Source organism: Pectinophora gossypiella, chromosome 6 (assembly GCF_024362695.1).
Source record: "Pectinophora gossypiella chromosome 6, ilPecGoss1.1, whole genome shotgun sequence".
Taxonomy (NCBI): Eukaryota; Metazoa; Arthropoda; class Insecta; order Lepidoptera; family Gelechiidae; genus Pectinophora; species Pectinophora gossypiella.
This window is the reverse complement of record NC_065409.1, coordinates 9279199-9299309: the sequence shown is the minus strand read 5'-3', so window position 1 is coordinate 9299309 and position 20111 is coordinate 9279199. Positions and strand designations below refer to the sequence as shown.

The 20111-nt window shown below is 38.4% G+C and overlaps 1 protein-coding gene across 1 annotated transcript in view; it reads right to left on the bottom strand.

Moving 5' to 3' along the window:
• The window catches only part of LOC126367431 (uncharacterized), a 101628-nt gene that overhangs the window by 55674 nt on the left and 25843 nt on the right, over positions 1-20111 (bottom strand). The window contains exons 12-32 of the mRNA XM_050010933.1: positions 19846-20052; positions 19475-19768; positions 16389-19382; positions 15614-16282; positions 14816-15526; positions 14331-14522; positions 14062-14244; positions 13856-13987; positions 12404-13124; positions 12150-12325; positions 11146-12057; positions 10894-11031; positions 9498-10271; positions 8692-8835; positions 8278-8352; positions 7435-7512; positions 1709-6544; positions 1263-1478; positions 688-870; positions 405-605; positions 40-330 (exon numbers count right to left, since the gene is read on the bottom strand). Coding sequence (XP_049866890.1) covers positions 40-330; positions 405-605; positions 688-870; positions 1263-1478; positions 1709-6544; positions 7435-7512; positions 8278-8352; positions 8692-8835; positions 9498-10271; positions 10894-11031; positions 11146-12057; positions 12150-12325; positions 12404-13124; positions 13856-13987; positions 14062-14244; positions 14331-14522; positions 14816-15526; positions 15614-16282; positions 16389-19382; positions 19475-19768; positions 19846-20052 — 14127 coding nt within the window. The remainder of the gene's footprint in view (positions 1-39; positions 331-404; positions 606-687; positions 871-1262; positions 1479-1708; positions 6545-7434; positions 7513-8277; positions 8353-8691; positions 8836-9497; positions 10272-10893; positions 11032-11145; positions 12058-12149; positions 12326-12403; positions 13125-13855; positions 13988-14061; positions 14245-14330; positions 14523-14815; positions 15527-15613; positions 16283-16388; positions 19383-19474; positions 19769-19845; positions 20053-20111) is intronic.

The window sequence follows — 20111 nt, the reverse complement described above, 5'->3', positions numbered from 1 at the left end:
TAGTACCTACCATAAAATGCTAAATGAATAGATACTTACTACAAGTTTTGAATGGATTTCCAGTCAATCCTTTCGGACAGTAACAGATAGGATTTCCGTTATCAATTTCACATAACGCATTGGTACCGCAAGGGTTTGGAATACAAGGATTCAATGGAGGATCGCAACCCAGTACTGGATTGCCAGTGTAACCAGGGAGGCATTTACAGGAAGCACGATGGTTAATTACGTCGCAAACTGCGTTCAAGCCACATCGGCATGGCGATCCACATTTCCCGTTTATACAAGCTTCTGTATTAGCGCATTCATTATCCGATCTGCATCCTTGTACTGAAATGTATTAAATTGGTTTAGAATTTGCACTGTATTTGTTTTATGTTGTGTAAAATTGGAAATATTCTTACTTTGATAACATTCCAAATATGCGTTGCCAGTGAAGCCGGGGTGACATTTGCATTCCATGCGATGATTGACTGGTATACACTCAGCATTGTTTCCGCATTCGTTGCCAGCACAAGGACTAATACAAACTCTGTTCAATCTGTCACACAATAGCTCTGGAGGGCAATCTTCGTTGTATTGACAAACAGAGTGCGAGCTCATGACTAAAATAAGATCATTTTGTGAGTATATATAGCAAAGAGTTTAGTAAGAGACCTTGTATTAAATTCCAGTTGCAATTCTTACCTGGAACACATCCAACGTATCCATTTCCTTGATATCCTTCTGTGCAGCTACAGTCTGATCCGTGGTTCGTATTTACACAAACCGCATTTGGTGCGCATGGGTTGTGTATAGCACATGGGTGTTGACATGCATTATTTATACAAGCTTCAGTCAAGTGACAATCTTCATTTCGAGTGCAACCAACTGAGTAAAATTCAAAACACCTTTGTATTATACAATATACAAAACAAGACGTGCAAAATAAAAAATATACATAAGAACAAAAACCATTACTTCACTTTAATATACGAGTATTTTAATACTGTATAAAATAATTTATTAAACAGTTTATTCAACTGAATTAATAGATGAATAATGGCTACCTTTACCATTATAATATCTGAATCTTAGTAACTATTTGATTAATTAAGTCTGTAAGTGTGTTTTAACATTAATTAATATTTTAATACCACATTAATATTATTTATACAAATGACAAATAGAAAAATGCGCCTATTTAAGATTTAATAAAAATAATAATATTAAGGGCACATAAACTATTTGTCAAAGTCAATGAAATTAGTAAGATAGCTTACATATTTTAGGTGAACATTTAACAGCAGGATCTCCGTCGTGCCCGGCGGGACATGAACACATTGGCCTCTGCTTTATTGGGTGGCATTTTGCTCCAATACCACATACATTGTCAAACTCGCAAGGGTTTTCACATAGACCCATAAAACAGGCTTCAGTTTCTATACAGTCCCGATCCGAGTGACAAGGTTCTGGTGCTTTAGCTGTCCCAGGTGATTCTAGTATGTTACATGTTAAATTAGTTAGTATGTTACATTAAGAAGGATGTTAAAATTATGTTTAAAATTCATTATTTACACCTAACTATTTTTATCAAACCATTTATCTACATACTCATTTGTCCGATAAAACACCTTCATTAAAAAAATATAAACACAATTAAAACTTGTAAAAATCTAATTGAAAATATATTTTTTGGGTATGCAAACAAAATACCTTAGGTGCATACCTCTTACGCAGGATTCCCCAGCGGCATGATCACATATACACACGGCGACGTGGTTGACCACTTGACAGGGAGTACTCTTTGTACATGGACTCTGCTCCACCAGGCATGGGTTCTGGCATACTCCGTTTATGCACCCCTTGTCCGTTGAGCATTGTGAATTCACTTTACATTCAAGGTTAGTAGATGTCTCTGTCATGAGCGTACTTGTGTCCGTCGAAGTCATGTCCGTAATAGAAGTTGAGTCTGTCCAGGCGGGTATGTCAACGTCTTTTCTTCGAGATGATAAGTTATCTGTTGACGTGCTTAAATAAGATGATATGGTAGATTTTTTAATATTCTCTGTACTTGATATATAGGTTGTGTCAGTGGACACGGAACTAATATCAGTAGAATTAATAGCTATTGAGGACGAAGTCGTTTGTTCAGATGAGGTGAAATTTATTGTTGTGTCAGTAATATTTCCATCAAGAATATTTTGAGTGGAATCTGTGTGTTCTGATTCAGTAGGGCTAGTTAGTTCATACAGTGTTGTTGTTCTAACGTCAATACTTGTTGGATGGTCATCACGTGTTGTAAATGTTTCGGGATATACAGTCACTGAGTTATCTACAGTAGATTCGTAATGTATTCCAGTTGTATCTGTATTATCAGGAATCGTTTCACTTTCGTTATTTTGAGTTACACTAGATGTAGTAATTGTAGTTGTCTCTAAATGTGTCATTGTTTCTGATACTGTGTTATCGTAAGTAACTTCACTTGGTTTACTAGTAGCAGAGGTTGTCGAATCAAGGTCGTTTTCAGATTCAGATAAAGTAGTATCTATTACATCTGTATTACTTTCATTTTTAAATGTAAATCGGTCAATCACAGTTTCTGTTGAGTAGGTATTAAATATTCCTGAAGTTGTAGCTGAGGTTGTTTGAGTTTCAAGGTCTGTTTGTTCAGTTTCTGATATAACCACATCTGTGCTTACAATAGTCGAAGTGTGGGTTGGTGCAGTAGTATGTTTAATAGTGTTGGTAGTATCTATGGTATTCAACTTTTCATCTAGTACAGTATTTTTTTCAGTAATTGTTTCTAAATTGTGTGTTAATGTGTTAAGATTATATTCTGTTGATGTTTCTGAGTTATACGTACTTGTTTTATCTACTCCAATTTCATCGTCAGATGTTGTATATAATACATTTGTAGTAGAAGAAATATCATGTTCTACAAGATTAATTAGAGGTGTTGTAGTTTTAGTAGACACACTTGTACTTTCAAAAACTGTATGTGTTCCCAAATCTTCTTTTTCAGTTGATACAATATTTACGTCTGTGTTTTCAAATATTTCCGTTGTGGTTTTAGTAACGACATTATTAGCCTCTGTATCTTTTGCGATCCCTGTTACAGTATATGTAGTATCAAAAACTGTAGTACTTCCTGTGACTTGTGTTGCACTTTCTATATTTGTTGTGGTAACTACATCATTGTTTAAAGTTTCCCCTGATGTCACAGGAATTTCTGACGGCATAGTTGTAATTTTGTCTGTAGTATGTAATATGTCAATTTCCGTGCTTGATAACCATTCCCCTGATGTAACTAATCCTTTTGCAGTATTTGCTATGTTAGTACTTTCCGTCCAATTTGTAATAACTGGATTCATTTCATCACTTATAGACGTCACTTTTATAGTAGAAGCTTCGGTTTCAATTGTTGAATCATCTATTGTTTTTTTTGTGATAACATCTGTATTTTTAAATATATCTATCAAATTTTTAGTAGATCTATTTATACTTTCTGTTGCCGTTGCAATGTTTTCTGTTGTAAGGTTAGCTGTGATGTTATCAAAATCCTCTTCAGTTATTGCGGATCTTTCTGTTGTTGTAATACTATCTTTAGTATTTGATAAGATTATATTTGTGGAGGTATACATCATATCCGGTGTAGTTACATACTTCCCAGAATTATCTAGCTCAGTTGTTAAACCTTCAATCATTTTTGTTTCATCAATATCAGTTGCATACTGTGATATTAATGTTGATTTCTGAATAGATTCTGTTGTTGTTTTAATGTCTTCCACCAAGATAATTGTAGTTGTATCCACTTCTTCTGTTTCCGGTCTTTCAGTAGTATATATTGGTATTGCCGTATCATTCATCATATTTGTTCCTGTATTTTCTGGTAGTATTTCCGTAGATATTTGTGATTTTTCAGTTGTTATCGCCTTGCCATCCACTGCACTTATTGTACCAGTACCTGTTATATCTGACCTTTCTTCCAATGTCACTTGTGTAGACATTTCTGTAGTTTCTGTTATTTTCATTACATCCTCTATAGTATGAATGGTAGGACTAATAGTTCCTGCAAACTTTTCAGTATTTTCTGACATGCTTTTCATGGTGTTTGTTGTAGCTGTAACGATTCCATCATACCTTTCAGTTGATGTTATCAGAGTTTGGTGGCTACTTTCTGTTGATGTTGTTAAATATTCCATAGTATTTGTTTCGACAGTACTAATTTCAATATCCTTTACTAACGTTACTGTAGACTTTTCAGTAGTTTCTGATGTTTCTGTGGTCTTACCTTCCATGGTAAATGTTGTTTCCTCAGTATTATCAAATATTTTTGTACTTTCAGTTGCTATTGTCATATCTTCCGTCGTGATTATTACCGTATTACTTACCTTGTCAGCTATTTCATCTGTTACCATTTTTGTTATTTCCATACTTTCTGTTGATGTATTCGTATTTACAAAGAATTTTTCTGTAGCTTCTGTGGTATCAATGTTTGTAATTGTTACTGTCGACATTTCAATGTTATTTGTTGCTGAAGTAAGTTCTTCAAACGTCTTTGATGTAACCATTTCTATATTTTCCGTTGGTTCTTTTGTAGACATGGCATCACCTTCTGTTACCTTTGTTTTATTGGCAACAACGTCCGTTATATCAAACATTTCAGGTGTTGTTGCAGTGCTTTTTATCGTTCCGTCTTGTGAAGTTGTCGTTGAACCTTCCATTCCCGAATTTGTTAGAATAGACGTTGATGTGGTAAATGTATCTTCTTTAGCAAAAATTGCTGAGGCATCAGTCACAGTAGTATCAGTTTTGGCTGAAGTAATAGATTCTGTGATAATATATTGCTGTGTAGTTGTTAGTGGAACAGTTACTTTTTCGGTAATTGATAACGTATGATCATCAGTTTTTTCAGTTAAAGCTTCAGTGTTGACAAACGTTTCTGTTGTAGATGTCAAATAGTCTTTTTCAAACGCTTTGTTGCTCTCTGGAATTGTCATATCTTTTACTTCTTTAGACAGCCCACTTTGTGTTACATTAGTTGCCTCTTTTGTTGTACCTACTTCAGCATAAACGGTTGTTTCAAATGGTGTAGTTGTTGTAGTGGTTTCAATATCTTTAAATTTTTCCGTTTGTGTTTTTGATAATTGAGTAGTAACGTCATTGCTTATCTCATCAGGCCCTACCGTAGTCTGTTTTAATACATCACTAGTTGATGAAATATCTTCATCCGTAAGAGTTTCTCCTGAATTAGTTACTGTAACCAAAGGAATTACTGTTGTTTCAGAATAAATACTTTCAGGAGTACTAGTTATAGTGTCATCAGATATAAGTTCTGTCGTGACTGTTCGCATAAGTGTTGTAGAAGTATCAACAGAGTCTTTACTTGTCTCTTGAGATATTGTAGTAATAGTTTCAGATATTTGTGATGATATTGTATCTTCGGAACTTTGCGTAGTTGTATGAGTTTCATTGTCGTTATCGCTGGATGCTAAACTATAAGGCTTAGTTACAGAAGGAACCGTATGTGTATCTATACTGCTAGTTACATTGTCTGAAACTCCTGTTTGTAAGGATTTACTTACATTGTTAGTGGAAGTTTGAATTATAGTTATTTCGGTGTAATTATTATTTAGTTGTCGTTGATTTTCTGGCGTCTTTGTATTTTTATTTTCAGTGGATGGTGTAGACAACCCACTTGTTACATTATGTTTTACATACGGTTTTACTGTACTTTCAACATGAATCGTACTACTGCTTTGTAGCAACACATCAGACTCCAGGGTTGATTGTTTTTCAATATTGCTATCCGGAGTATATGTTTCTATTCCTTTTGTAGTAATTTCCGTTACATCACTTCTGACAGTAGTTGGTGTTTGTTCTTTATTTGTAGAGAAAACTGAATTCATAGTAGGTATTAATTCTGCTGGCTGCGATGTCGTATCCTCATTTATGGCACTTTCAGTCTTAACGTTTTCAACAACGTTAGTAGTAGATTGAGTATTTATTTTTAGTTCATTCTGGGTAGTTAATTCATCTTTTATTATTCCACTGTCCAGTTCTGTTGTAAATTCATCACCTAACTTTGGCTTTCCAGTAGTTGTGTTGTTCTCAGAAGTCACGTCAGTGGAATAATCTTCTTCAGTTCTTGATTCGATAATACTCACGTCTGTAGTAAATAACGTAACACTGCTTGTTTGCTCTAAAGTATCATTGACTATATCATGATATTTTGTTGTCGTATCGAGTGACTGAGGAGTGGTCATAAAGTTTTCTGATTTTTGTGTTGTAGTGTCAATATTCACAAATGTAGATGTGACACTAGTTTCACTTTCCTGATAATTAAAAGTTGTTTCGCGAGTTAATGTCGTTAAGGGTTTGTCTGTGTCTGTTACCGTTGATTCTGTCGTGTCTGTGAATTCATCATTGTTAGTATAAAGGGGTACGTGATCAGTTGGCATTGTATCGTCAGAAGTGGTTCCACTTTCGGCTTCCAACGTGGTGCTGGTCGTGGTAATATCGAAGTTTGTTTCAGTTAATGGGACATTTTTGGGTTGATCATCTGTTAATAGGAATGCAATAATAAAATCGTTATTGAAATATATATTTTTTTTCTCATTAAACATAAACGTTTCACTTTATATCATATATTTCAATGTGTAACGTTATCATGCTCATTTTATATATACTTAGATAGGAAGATGTTATGAGTACCCATGCTATCTAAAAAAGCCCATACCAGGAAGAAAAGAATAAAAATATTGGAAGGATATATCAACGAAAGAATGTGTAACGAATTAGGCTTAATAGACCATTTAAATATACAACGTGTCGTCACTACAAAATACAGAAGCTAGTAAATACATAGGAATTGGTATTTTTTCTTAAATATTTCATAAGCATTCCTCAATAAAGTAATATAAAAGACTAATAAATCTGTTTAAATGTAAAATATGCATAAATATGAAGCTATTAAGCCTGAAACGTTTTAGAGTGGAAATTTGAACCCATTTTGTATTCATACAAGGTTTGTGAAACTAGATCTACAACCGAGCATCCGTAGAAAATAATAAATACTTAGGTGTATACTGTCTTCCGGGTCTGCCGAGGTATCATTGCCAGTACTTTGTGGCGTTTTATCGGACAAATGGTACAATACAATTATAGCAATAACCAGTTCATCTGGAGTTAGTTTTGCTATTCACATGATAAAGTAGCCGCAGACTTGCTAGCATTAAAGTAGTAGTCCGCGATACGTCCTTATATGAAATCGACATGTATGATATAATATAAAAATTGATCGATGTCCTGTATGTGTTTCATCAAAATATGAATAGTTAGCTAAAACACAAAAGGCAACATAACAAATTAGCATAGGTAGTTAAAACTATTATGATTAGCATCTTAGTTTTGGCATAAGAGTTGCTAGTGAAGTATTGAAGCGGTACTCACTTTCCATGCAGGCCCCTGAGAAGGGATCGCAGGGGACTCCGGGCCGACAGTGGGCACAGTTCGCAGTTGGTTGGTCACCTTCACGGAAATAACGGACGCATGTTAATTCATAAACAAACAGAGGCATATGATTCATATCGTTCTTACAAGAGTAAAATACAAAGTTTCATATTCGAAAATGCGTCCATATAAATTAAGTAAACTAAGACTAAAGTAAACAAACAAACAAACACAAACAAGTAGCGCAAACTCATGGACATGTGCATTCTTCCCATTCTAACCTACGGCGCTCAGACTTGGTCTTTGACTGATATCCAAAAGTCCACACTCAAGGTTTGCCAGAGAGGTATGTAACGCTGCATCCTTGGTGTTAAATTGATCGATCGGATCCGAAACACCACGCTACGTTCCAAAACTAAAATAGCAGACGTAGCGAAAAAGGCTGCCTGCTTGAAATAGGACTGGGCTGGACATGTTGCCCGAATGCCCGATGACCTCTGGGCCAAAAAGCTACAGAGTGGGCTCCTGCAAATGCTGTCAGACGTCGGGGAAGGCCACGAAAAAGATGGCGCGACGAGTTAGACCGCTTTTCGAAACGGTGGCACGAACAAGCTGGGGGCAGGAAGGAGTGGAAGAAGGGAAGAGAGGCCTTTGCCCTGCAGTGGGACATTGCGGGCTATTAATAATAATAATAAAAAGACTAAAGTAAAGTAAGTGAAGTAAATTACGGAATGTAAAATCTACAGGGAATGATTAAAAAAATATATTTACTAGTGACACTCAGCTTCGAAACATAATAGGAATTAAAAGTCATTAGCTACGGTAAAACATAAGCGAACTCACCTCTTACACATGCACATCCATCGCAATAGGTGTTCGGATATCTTGCGCAGTCCGACGACGTTTGGCATTGACAAACTAAAAAAACAACACAAAAATGTAATTTGGTAGGTTATTAAGGTAACGCATATAGAATAGCATGATCTAAAAAATCAATATTGCAATTTGATATTTGCGTACATAAGAGCAATGCAAACAAATGTCAAATTGCATTGCTTCGATGTGGTGTTTTTAACAACCCCTGATCGTCAAAAGGCCCCATGAGTACCTACTGCCATTCAGTGACCTAGGGCCAAGGTCGATTTCGGATGTTAAGATGAGGGGCAACCAATAAGAAAATTAGGGACATCTCTACAAAGTCCATATCGTATTGATTGACAATTAACGAAACCATTATTATCTAATGGGTTTTCATACCCTTAGAGCAAACAGGCTGATGGTTGACTACAGCGCAGTGCTGGCCGGCCGCGCACGGGCCTCCGCGCGCGCACGGGTCGCCGCACCGTCCTTCCATACAGGCTAGTCCTGCCGCGCAGTGGTCGTGCGCACCACATTCTAGAGCTACACAAACGCAAAAAATATTAGTACACTAGTCAGATTAACAAAATATTTCATTCCATTTCATTTAATCTTCATATTTTTTTAATTTTATATCTCACAAGAAATTATTTTGAATTTATGTTCAAATATTTAAAATAACTTTAGTTCGATTTATGTTCGTAGGTAGTGCTAAGAAACTAAAAGCAGTTAAAGTTTCTAACGTGCTGTAGAAATAGAATTCATATAATAAGTAAAATACAAACATTGTACATTTTGAAGTATCACACATAAAATATACCATAAGTACAGTTTTGCAAACTCTGTCTCGTGGCAGTTTTGTTGCATATGCTAAAAGCAAGCGTTACAATTAAGTTAAGCGCAACCATCACCAATGTTCGAGTGAAAGTTATTACAAAATGAATAAAAATATGTATGTACACATAATACGTGATAACATGCTGGAAGACTACCTGATAGAAGAAGTTCAAACTGTGGAAAAAGATAAATATGAAACATGCTTGAATCATAGGAGAAAGATAGAGATAGAGCCGCATGAAGTCATAGAGTGGAAACTATCAACACTTCCTGTAATATGAAGAACAAATATTAATAAGATTTTAAAAAGACGCTAAGTACTATATGAAACTCTAATTTGGAAACATTTTGTTCGTGGTAGAAATTACCTTTAATGCAGCCATGCTTCTCATCGTGTGTGAACCCATTAGGACAAAACTTGCATACGGGGTGATGGTCTTCTACCGAACACGGAGCACCGCCACACGCACCCTTGCATGGGTCTTTGCATTGGAAATCTCTGCATGCCAAGTTATTCGGACACCCATTGTCTCTCAAACATATCGATACTGTTGGGTTGCAATCTTCGACACACAAGCAAGTTGCACGGTGCTCAACTACCTCACATTGTTTTCCTTTAGTACATATTGGTTCTTTCGATGCTAAGCACGGATTCACACACTTAGAATTTCGGCAAGCCGCATTAGATGGGCATTGTTCATCCCTTGTACATTCTGCGTACTCCGGCGCGCAAGTTAATTCTCCTTTCTCATTCAATGCAAATCCGTTCCGACATACGCACATTGGTTTATGATTTCTAACTTCACATTTCTGATTTCGACGACAATTTTGATAGTTTGCGCATGGATTTCTGCATTCATTTGTGCTGAGGTCACAAGCCAATTTGGTGGGGCAAGATTTAGTTTCGGAGCATGTGAAGGTGACATTGAGATCGGCGGTGGGCTTGCAGGTGGGGTCGAGGCGGCAGGCGACTCGCGGCTGGCCCACGTAGCACTGCGGGCACGAACAGTGCGCGCGGTGCATGAGTGGCACGCAAAGCGCATCCTCGCCGCACACGCCCCGGACCGTGCAAGGATCCACACAGTGCAAACTCAAACACGCTTTGTCTACTGGACAGTCCTTGTCGCTCGTGCATTCGATACCTAGGAAGATGTGAAAGAAGAAAGCAGAGTCGAAAGAGCGGTACCTTCAGCCGCGAAGAGGAAACTTTCTCACGAGACAGTGCATGCTTTTTGAAACTGAGAGTTTATGATCAGAGATATGTATATAACGGAATATTATAATACAAGCGTAATATGTACATGAAGCCGAACAAAATGTTACCGACTGTTTAATAATTTAAGCACAAACGGTGAGAATGCTTCCACTATATCAACAAATACAAAGTACAGATATGTCATACCATTTAAAGGAAATGACAAAACATATTTGTACATTTAAAATAACCTATTCTGGCGTTAATGTATGTTTTCTTTTAACAATTACGTTTACAAATGTTCTTTTTTTTTTCAACTTTTCTTATTCCTCTAACGCCCAATACCTACAGTGAATACCCTGCTCCCAATTGAGAACCTTTGTATATATACACGGTGTGTGGGAGAGAAAATATTTGAAAATAATACTATACATGTCACCATTGCTTTAAATAAAACTCTGTACATTAAAATAGAAACAACTGAAACCTAATTTATGAGGTAATGTTCTGTCGTGCATTTGTACATGTGACAAAATAAGACAAATGAGAAAAGATTTCAGTGTACTCACTGGTCTTGCACTCGATATCCGCTTGTCCTTCGGTGCCTGGAATGCATCTACATACAAACTCTGCCCCTTCTCTTAAACATTCACCATTAATTCCACAACCTGTAGTTCGGCAGTCAACTACACTGCGTTCCAAAGCACCTGAAAATATTATATTGGTAAGAAAACCATTATTTGCCTCTACATTCCTCGTCGTAGCATTACAATATATGTTAGAATAACTAATGAGGCTGTGTCATTTAAACAGTTACTTACATTCTATATTTGGATCGCCGTTAGGATAGTTGCGTGGGCAGTAGCATTGCGGTTGCCCGTTTTGACCGATACGGCACTGCGCATTAGTACCGCAACTTTTGGAAGCACACGGTTCCATTGTACCACAGAAACATTGCCTTTGAGGATTACCAGCACAGTTGGGTGGGCATGTACATTCATAGCTCCCATCTTCCACATCCCGACAGCGAGCATTCACTCCACAAGGATTACGCAAACAACTGCCAACTGCTTGTTTAGTACACTCGATTTTAGGATTTCCCAAATAGTTCGGAGGACAGGAACATTGTGGACTACGGTTGACAGAGCGACAAATGGCGTTTAGTCCACACGCACCGAGGCATACATTTTTGCATTTTCCGTCGGTGTTGCATTCTTCATCAGAACCACAGTCTTCATTTTGTAGGCATTCATATGATTTACATTCTTTGATGGGGTCTCCAGAAAAGCCGCTGGGGCAACTACATACTGCTCTGTGTCGAGTAGCTAAACAGACAGCATTTTTACCGCAAGAGTTGTCTCTGCAAGCTTTCACACAGTTTTTCGAGGCACACAACATGTCATCCCCGCAATCTCTATCGTTGTTGCAACCTGGCATGCATACTCCATGAGTGCATATTTGTCGTTCAGGACATTTATTTCGGGCTGAGCACAGTGATCGACATCCTCCATTGAAACATTTTTCGCCACAAGAGCAGTCTGAGTTGTTATCGCAAAGAGATATGCAATAGCCACTGTCATCACACGGACAGAAGCCGTCACACTGTAATTTTTTTCTCTTGCATTCCACGAGCGGGTTACCGCTATAATTGCTGGAACAGCTGCATTGAGCACGGTGATTAAGTACCTTACATTCTGAACAAATACCGCATAAGCCGCTCTCCTTGCAAGGATCTGTGTGAACATAAACATAGTATTAAAACAAACAATGTCGAGTTAATAAGTTCCACTTACATAGTCCATAGAAATACTAGTAATTTAATTACCTTTGCATTGACCATTAAGACAAGCTTCATATTCGTCGCATGCGTTATCGTCCCTACAGCCTTGTTTGCAAATCCTATTCTCACAGATATGACCCTCCGTACAAGCATCATCGCTGTTGCACACCACTCTGCATATACCTCTGATACATTTTTCATTTGATAAACATATAATGTCGCTGAAAACAATACATATGATTAAACTCACATACTTTTATATATCGCTGAAAGTGTATGTTATTTCATATGATACATACCTTCTGCAAGACGGGTAACATGTATCTCCATAACAACTGAATCCATCAGGGCAATTTTTGTTCATATCGCAAGCTGCAGGTGTTCTCCTGCACGCAACTTTCGCATCACCTACTAGTGATGATGGACAAGTACATACAGGTTGGTGATTTTTAGTGGAGCACAACGCGTTAGCGCCACATGTAGCGGGTTCAGTACAAGGGTCTAGACACTGGCCTGACAGACAGGCTAAATCATTGGAACAGTCAGAGTGTGATCTGCATCCCGTCACGCAAATACGTCCGTCACACACTTCCTCATCTGAGCAGTGCTCATCTGCAGTGCAGGCATATCGGCACACACCTGCATCACATCTTTCGCCTTGCAGACATTCTGACCCATCCGCCGTGCATGCGGGACGGCAGCGATCGTCTTCACATCTCCAACCAGTAGCACAATCAGTATGCATACGACAAGAGAGTGAAGGTGTTCGGACACAACCGATATTAGGGGTAGGGTTTGGTATCAATCCTTCAGTACAAGAGCATAGAGCTTTTCTTTCGATGACGGAGCATAATGCATTAGGTCCACATGGATTAATATCGTTAGCACAAGGATTCTGGCAATAGTTATTTTTGCAGAACTCCTCCGGACCACAGTCTTCGTCATGCCTACAGCCGTATTGACAGCTACTTCCCAAACAAATGTGTCCGAGGAAACAATCGTTGTCTACTCTACATGTTACTGTAAAAAAAATGGTATTTCTATAGTACAAATTCTTCTTCTATCGTGTAGGTTTTGAGGCGAATTACTAACCTCATCAACCCTGGTGTCAGGGTTACTATTGAGCCGCCAAAGGCCCCTGACATGACTCATTTATAACGACTACGTACTTACACAGTAAGTAGTAACCGGGACCAACGGCTTAACGTGCCTTCCGAAGCACGGATCGTCTTACTTTCGGACAATCAGGTGATCAGCCTGTAATGTCCTAACCAAACTAGGGACCACAAAGTAATTTTTGTGATATGTCCCCACTGGGAATCGAACCCAGGACCTCCGGATCGTGAGTCCAACGCTCAACCACTGGACCACGGAGGCCGTTTTATATATATATATATATAGTAATATATAATAGTACAAATGTTTATAACGTAAAGAGATAATATTATAACTTGAAGCCGTGGTAGCCCTGTTGAAAGAACGCTTGACTGTCACTGTGAGGTCGTAGGTTCGAATGCCAGACCGGGCGTAAACCAATAATTTTCCAATTCGTTTGAATCTTATATGATAATCACATGCTCAGCGGTGAAGGAAAACATCATGAAGAAACCCATATTTTCGAGAAATGACTCTTCATGGTTTGGAAAATTAGATAGGCAGACGCTTCTTTAAAAAACCGGACCGCAAATCCTTAGGTTAGGTAAGCGGACCCTGTGAAAAACGGGATTACGCTAGGGAAGTGTAATACTTACACAAACAAGCGCCTTTAGAACACCTTTCGTTTAAAGCACAATTTTCATCGGCTGTACAATGAGGTACACACATGGAGTCGTGGCATACATGCCCATCTTCACATTCACCTGCCGCCCCACATAATCTTGGCACTAAAAATGTTAATTATAATTAATATAATCTACTCTAACGATAAAAATGAGCGACTTAAGTTAAATACACTTACTTCTCACACATTCGACATCTTGATTTCCTGTAAAGCTGTAAGGGCAACTACATTGCGTTATATGATTTACTGTCTGACATAATGCGTTCAGACCGCATGCTTTTTCTAGTTGACATGGGTTAATACATTGACCGCTGCTGCATTTTTCATTAGATTCGCATTCTTCGTCCAAGAGACACAATCCTAGAAAGAATAAATTATATTATACATTTACAAACAACAGATACTTATTTGCTTAATAGTAGTTTTACTTATAGAACCAAAATTACCTTTGCATGTTCCTTTGTGACAATAATAATCACTAGGGCAATCGGTTCTTGCTTTACAAGATATTTCACGTAAGCGACAGCCCTTATCACCGACAGCATTTCCTACGTATCCAGCTTTGCATTTACACTGGCCTACGTGTCTTGAGGATACACACTCAGCATTTGCACCACATTTTACAGTTTCACACGCATCTGTAAATCAATAAATAAATGGGCAATAGTTTTGGTTCACTATTTATTAGAATAAGTTTGCTTGGTTGATGGTTGCGATGATTGCGAGTGTGGAGTATCACCACAAACTATGGCTCACCTTTTGTGCTGTACTAAGTGCCCTAACACCTGCACTATTAAAGACCTTTACGAAGCCACTGACAATGCCGTAACCGTGGCCAATTATTGGTCAGCAAAAATTTAGTATCGATCGCCATCGACTCGCAAAGAAGTTTGTTTTAATTTCATATATTAAGAGATATTATTTCACTCACCTGTGCATTTTCTAATTCCATCAACGACAGTACAACGAGCAACAGCTGGACAATCTCTATTGAATCTACACTCTTGAGCCTTGCGGCACCCCTCTTCGTAAGGATTTCCCACAGTGCCCGCTGGACAACTACACTGTGCGCGGTTTCTTGTATTTACACATTCTGCTCCATTACCACATGGATTTGACACACACCAGTCTATTTCAGTACAACCCTTTACTGGGTCTCCAGTATATCCCGGTTGGCAATAACATACATGGTTGTGCTTTTCTGACGAACAAATAGAGTTATCTCCGCAGTTATTTTTTGCTAAGCAAGCAATTTTGCACATGTTTCTATCGCAGATCTTATCATCAGAGCAGTCGGTATCAACATCGCATTCTTTCTTTCTGCATCCTTGTAAAGGATCGCCAAAGTAACTTTGTTTGCAGGAACACACCGGTCGATGTGATTTTCCTGAACACTCGGCTTGCCTTCCACATGGGTGTCTTTCGCATACGTCTAAGCATTGAGGTATTCCTTTTCTACCAATAGAGCATTGTTCGTTATCAGCACAATCATCATTCGTTGCACATTGAATTTCTTTTGTACATACTCTGTTTAAACAGAATTGAAAATCGGGGCAAGTAGTGTTGGAATTACAAGTAAGACGGCATGTTCCCTGGATACAGATTTGATCATTTAAACAATCTCTAGCATTTTTACAAACTCCTGAAATAGAGAACTTAAATTAGTAAACGGAATAAAATTGACTGCGATAATTCTTAAATAGCTACAATGTAATAAATTACTACTAACCGGCACACAAGTTGTCAATACATTTTGTTCCTGACGAGCATCTACTGTCATCTGTGCAGTATTGTATGGGTACACAGCCGAGTACAGGATCGCCGGTAAATCCAGGGGCACAAGAACATTGGCCTACGTGATTCCTTGAAAGGCAATCGGCATTTTTACCACACGCCCGTGGAATACTACAAGAATTTTTGCATTTATAATTGACACAAGCTTCTTCTGATGGACAATCAGTGTCTTTAATACATTCAAACTTGGTACACTTCTTATAAGGATCGCCTTGACTATCTGAAGGGCATTCACAAGTAGGATTGTGTTTTAACACTATGCATTCAGCGTTTTCGCCGCATGGAAATAGTTTTTCACATGGATCAATACAGTGGTTGTTGTAACATTTGGTTTTTTCCGAACAATCATTATCAATAAAGCAGTCTCCAGGCAATCTGCAGTTACCACTGTTGGCATCTAAAATCGTTCCGTTGACGCAAGTGCATGTATAAGATCCAGGTATATTTAAACAATTTGCATTTAAAGGACATGGATTGTCCAGACATTCATTCAAATCTTCGCAATTATTGTTTACCAAGTCGTATCCGGACGGACAAAAGCATAAAGCTTTATGATTTTCAATTTTGCAAGTTCCTCTTTGGCAGGCCGAATCGTCACATTTATCTGTGAAATTAATATATATGTCAAAATTCAATAATTTCTTTAGAAATATTATTATTAAATAAAAAAATAATAAACTGATATATATTAAATAAAATAATGATATTACCTGAACATTTGTTACTTCTTGTATTACAATATTTGTCACTGGAACAGTCGGAATCGTCTACACATTCTACTTTAAAGCAGCCAATATTTTTATCGAATGGGTTTCCAAGGTATCCTTTCTCGCAAGCACAAGTGACTCTGTGTTTTATGACTGAACAAATTGCATTTAATCCACATGCCTTATTCTGACAGGGATTTGAACATTTTCCTTTAATACACGCGAGTGAGTCTTCACACTGACTGTCACGCCGGCACTGATTCGGTAACATACAACCTGTTCTGTAGGGATCGCCCACCGCTCCAGTAGGACACAAACATTTAAATGAACCAGGCGTGTCCACACATTCTCCTGACGGATGGCACGGATTATTAACACATTCGTTGACGTTAATGCACTCGTCGCCGACCAATTTATAACCAGGCTGACATTCGCATTCGGTTGCTTTACAAAACTGGTTATTGAGACAATCTGAATCTATTTTACATCCTGGTATACAAATTCCGGAACTGCAATGCTCTCCGTGCAAACAGTTACTACTTGAATGGCAAATTTTGTGACATTTGTTATCGCTGCATTTTTCTCCAATAGCGCATCCTGTGTTATCTTGGCATGGAACTTGACATAACCGTCCGATACACATGTGATCTGGGGGGCAGTCTGATGTTCTAGTGCATGTACTTGGTCTTCGAACACAACCTTGTTGCGGATCCGGCGTACCTTCAAACCCAAGAGGGCATTCACATCTGGTACTGTGATTAATTCTAGAACAAATAGCGTTTGGGCCACAAACTCTTTTTGCAAGACATGGATTTATACACTGGTTGTTGATGCAAGCTTCATCACTGGGACAGTCTTCATTACTCCGGCAACCAATCAAACATTGACCACCTACACAAGCTTGTCCAATACCACATTGTGTATGTTTACTGCACTGGGTTATACATAAATTCTTAATACATGAGTCACCTGGGTCACATTGACTGGAATTTTTGCATGCAGTAAAACATTGACCATTATAACATTTATCTCCATCACAATCTAATTCACTGTAGCATGTCAATATTTTCTTTCGGCAAGCATTACCGCCTTGTGTATTTTCGTAGCCGTCTGGGCAAATACAAATAGGTTTCCTGTCTACTATTTTACACAGGGAATTGATACCACAGGCTCCGTCACAGGGATTAACACAGCGGCCACTAACACAAACTGCTTCGGCTGGGCAATCTTCATCGCCATTGGAGCATTCGCTTTGTTTTTTACATCCATCTTTATTAGGATCGCCAACAAATCCTGTTGGACATCTGCAAATAAATGACGAGAGCCTTGGTTCGCATATAGCTGTGCGATGACAACGATTCGGATTACATACTTCTAACTTTCTACAATTTACTTCTGGCAACGGATCGGCTTTAAATCCACTGGGACATTGACATGAGGTTTTATGGTTTTCTGCAATACATACGGCGTTATCGCCACAGGAATCTTCTGCGCAAGCATTCATGCAGGTGTGCGTCATTCTGTTGCATAACTCGTGCGATAGACAATCTGTATTGTAAATACAAGGCACTGATTGACAACCTTTTTCTAGATCGTTTGGATTTCCGGTAAATGGTCCTGATGGACATTGGCACTTTGCGACATGGTTATTAGTGACACAAATTGCATTCGGGCCGCATTGCAACTGTTGACAAGCTGGTAAACATTTCTTAACACTTCCAACGTTTTTACATATTTCGCTTTCTCTGCACTGCGCATCATCTGCACACTGGTTTTTATTAAGTGCTATACAACCATCCCTGTCGTTTGGATTTCCCACGAAACCACTTAAACATTCACATTGACTTTTATGGCTTCTAGTAACGCATCGCGAATTTTGCGGACAAGTGTATACTAAACAACTATCTACACATTTTTTTACTCCGAGGACATCTCTTTGACATGACATGTTGTCTTCGCAATCATTATCTGATTGACAATTTGGAGTGGAAGGTTGCTCACACGTGGAGCTAACAGGATTCCAGAGAAAGTCCTCTTTGCAATCGCAAATGGCATTGTTGTCGACTACTTTGCATAATTCATTAGCACTACATGCTATGGTGGAACACATATCAACACACCGGTTGGTAGAACCGTCTATCGGTACACAAACCTGAGGTTCGGTGCAATCGCTGTTCAAATTGCATTCAACTTCGTTTGGTTCTCTTTGTTGTAAATGGCATCCAGTTTTGATGTCACTAGGCTTTCCCACGTAACCTTCTGCACAAATACAGTGTGCTTGATGATTGGCACTAACACACAGAGAATTTGGGCCACATTGTAATTTACTACACGAATCCACGCATTTTCTGATATTCTTAGCTATTTGGAAACATATTTCAGAGTCTTTACAATCTCCGTCTACTGTACATTTATTATCGGGTACACATCCTCTTTGCAGATCGTTTGGATTTCCAGTATAGCCAGGAAGACAGATACAATTGCCTTCTTCGCATACTGACTTTGGTCCACACATTACAGACCGACAAACATCGACACATCTTGATTTTTCGCAAATATATCCATCGGGACACGTGGCATTATGAGAACAAGTACAAATGTTGCCGTCTGCGCATTTGCCTATGGTAACTTGTGAACATAGTTCATAGGGGTTACCCACATATCGACTTTTGCAAATACAGCTAAAGCTTCCGGGTGTGTTTATACAAATTGCATTTTCAGCACAAGGTTTGGAACTACATTCGTCAATGTCACTGCACTGTATGTTCGGGTTTCCAATGTATCCTGGTGGACATAAACATTCTACATGTGATTTCGTTTGTTGACAGACAGCATTTAGTCCACATGTAGCTTTGGCACAAGTAAGTTGTCGGCGTGGCAGACATTTCATATATGGATTTCCAGTAAACCCTTTATTACATTTACACACATTCGTTTGTCCATAAACACAATGGGCATTTTGACCGCAACCGGGTTCACAAGCTGGGGGCGAAATTGCTGAAAAAGAAAGGGCGCATTAGTAACCTTTTAGTATACAGAAAATTTTATAAATAATATGATTTTCTTTTATATAAGGTTTGTATACTTACGTGGCATACACAGCAAATCAGGATTTCCGACAAAGAATGCGTTACAGACACATCGACCACTGTTTTCGTCACATGAGGCGCCCACACCGCACACTACGCCTTCACACCGTTGCCGACAGCGACCCGCGACACAGGTCAACGGCTCTTCGCAAGGTATACCAGGCCCACATACATCTCTTCGACAGTTACCTCCAGGAAATGGATTGCCTACCATTCCTTCGGGGCAAACGCATGTCGGACCAGTTTTTGATATTATGCACTGGGCGCCCTGTGCGCACGAATATGTATCGCACCCTAAAACAATTAATTTAAATTAGAAACATTTATTATCGGTTTCAGCATTAAATAGTTAGTTATTTTAACGTTTATACCTGATATGCATTTGCCGCCTTCAGGTTTTGTATAACCGGGATTGCAACGACACCAAGCTGCGTGGTCTTCAACTTCGCAAAACGCATTCGACCCACAATTAACACTAGTACATGGTGACACACAGGTTCGATTTAAACAAGCTAATGTGTTGGGACATTCATTGTCAGAACTGCATAGGGACCGTGACGGTCCTTCTTCAATGTAACCTAAATTTAAAAAATTATTAATATAGTTTATACGTAGTAATTTGTATTATAAGAAATGT